Genomic DNA, 1,627 nt, shown 5'->3' with positions numbered 1-1,627 from the left:
TATTAATCCACGATTTAACACGTGCAAATATTCACAAAGAACAGGAGAGTGTGTTATGTATATATATGTACGAATTTATTTTTTTTTAAATAGATGTTTTTATGATTTCACCCGTAACTTTAATAGTTTAACACTTTACAGTTTACGCTTTTTTTTTTTTTTGATGAGTACAGTTTACGCTTTTAATTAAAAAAAAATGCTCACTAAAATTTTAATGATGCCTCTGCCCCATACAAAGAAAGAGTACTCTAATATTTTTCTCTGTATTTATAATCTACATATATGGGGGCTCGACGTTGTAGCCAATTATCACAGTGTGTATGTGTACTTTAATTTAAGCAATTAGGTTGCCTAATTAACAAATTATTTGGTAAGACGGGCTGAAATTTCACTTAAAATAGTAACAAACACAATGTACACGTTAAGACTTATGTGATTAGCCTAACAACACATTAACCATGGCACCGCGTAACGGTAATTATAAGAAATAAACTTCTTTCAATTAATTTCATTGACCGAGTCTTTACTGTAATCCAAAAATAGTGTCTTAATTGGGTGACCATTGCCACCCTAAGAGCTGTGAAACTCATTTTGTCATAATAATTCCCAAACTGAAAACATGCGTTATCCTCGAAATTCCAACCACCCTTTCCCATGCAAACCCTAAATTCATCGTTCCATTTTTTTTCTTTCCCTTTGCCACCCTATTACCCCTCCCCTTGTGCACCGCTCCCCATTTCCCCATGGAGGAGCGGGTCCCACCTTCTTCCGCTGCTGGCGATCTCACCGATGAACCGCCCAATCGGCACGGGCACGGGCACGGTCGTCGAAACGTTTCTTCCTATGATGATTCCTTCGATTATAGCTCGATCTCTAGGCCTGTAGGATCATTAGACCTTACCCCGGAAGAGGATTATGATTCGAATACTTACGTCGTGCAAGTTCCTAAAGACCAAATTTATCGCGTTCCACCACCAGAAAACGCCAGGATCGTTGAAAAATACCGAAACCCAATGAATAAAAGAAGGAATTCGTGTTGCACTAGGGTGTGTTGGATCATATTGGTCCTGTTTGTGATTGGCATCTCAATTGGCATAACCCTAGTGATTTTGCACAAAGTTTACAGCCCTAAGGGTGCTATTCTTTTTATTGCGGATGTTCATGTGAAGAACCAATCACGCCCCCGGTACGAATTCACGATGAAAGTGAAGAATCCGAATGAAAACGTTGCAATCAGTTATGAAAACGATGGTGATGCATTTCTACTCCTCAAAAAGAAAAAGCTTGCTAGCGGGAAATTCCCGCAATTGGAACAAGAAGGCGGTGACTCAAGAAATGTTCGCATCACTCTCACCGGTTCAAATACGGTAGTGCCAGATGAAGTTTCTAAAAGCATGCATGATAAGAAAACGGAACGTGCAGTTTCACTGCAGCTGGAAATGAATTTGAAAGGGGAAATGAATATAGGGTTCTTGAATCTCTGGAGTAAGGACATGCATGTGGTTTGTGATTTCAAAGTGAGCACATTAAGGACAGGAACAAAAGTTTTATCGCAAAAATGTGACACTCAAATTAAATAACGTACAATTTAGTCGGTGGTGGTTGTGACCATGGTATAGGAAGATTT

General features: G+C 39.0%; 1 protein-coding gene across 1 annotated transcript; it reads left to right on the top strand.

Annotated features, from left to right (window-relative positions):
* Positions 1-706: 706 nt before the first annotated feature.
* LOC18036957 (NDR1/HIN1-like protein 13) lies at positions 707-1,627 on the top strand. The gene has a single exon (XM_006428105.2). The coding sequence runs from the start codon at positions 744-746 to the stop codon at positions 1,578-1,580; it is 837 nt and encodes a 278-aa protein (XP_006428168.1). The 5' UTR covers positions 707-743; the 3' UTR covers positions 1,581-1,627.

The sequence above is a fragment of the Citrus clementina genome, unplaced genomic scaffold (assembly GCF_000493195.1).
Source record: "Citrus clementina cultivar Clemenules unplaced genomic scaffold, Citrus_clementina_v1.0 scaffold_7, whole genome shotgun sequence".
In the NCBI taxonomy this organism is placed as follows: Eukaryota; Viridiplantae; Streptophyta; class Magnoliopsida; order Sapindales; family Rutaceae; genus Citrus; species Citrus x clementina.
The sequence above is the reverse complement of the archived record's forward strand: the minus strand, read 5'-3'. Positions and strand labels throughout refer to the sequence as shown.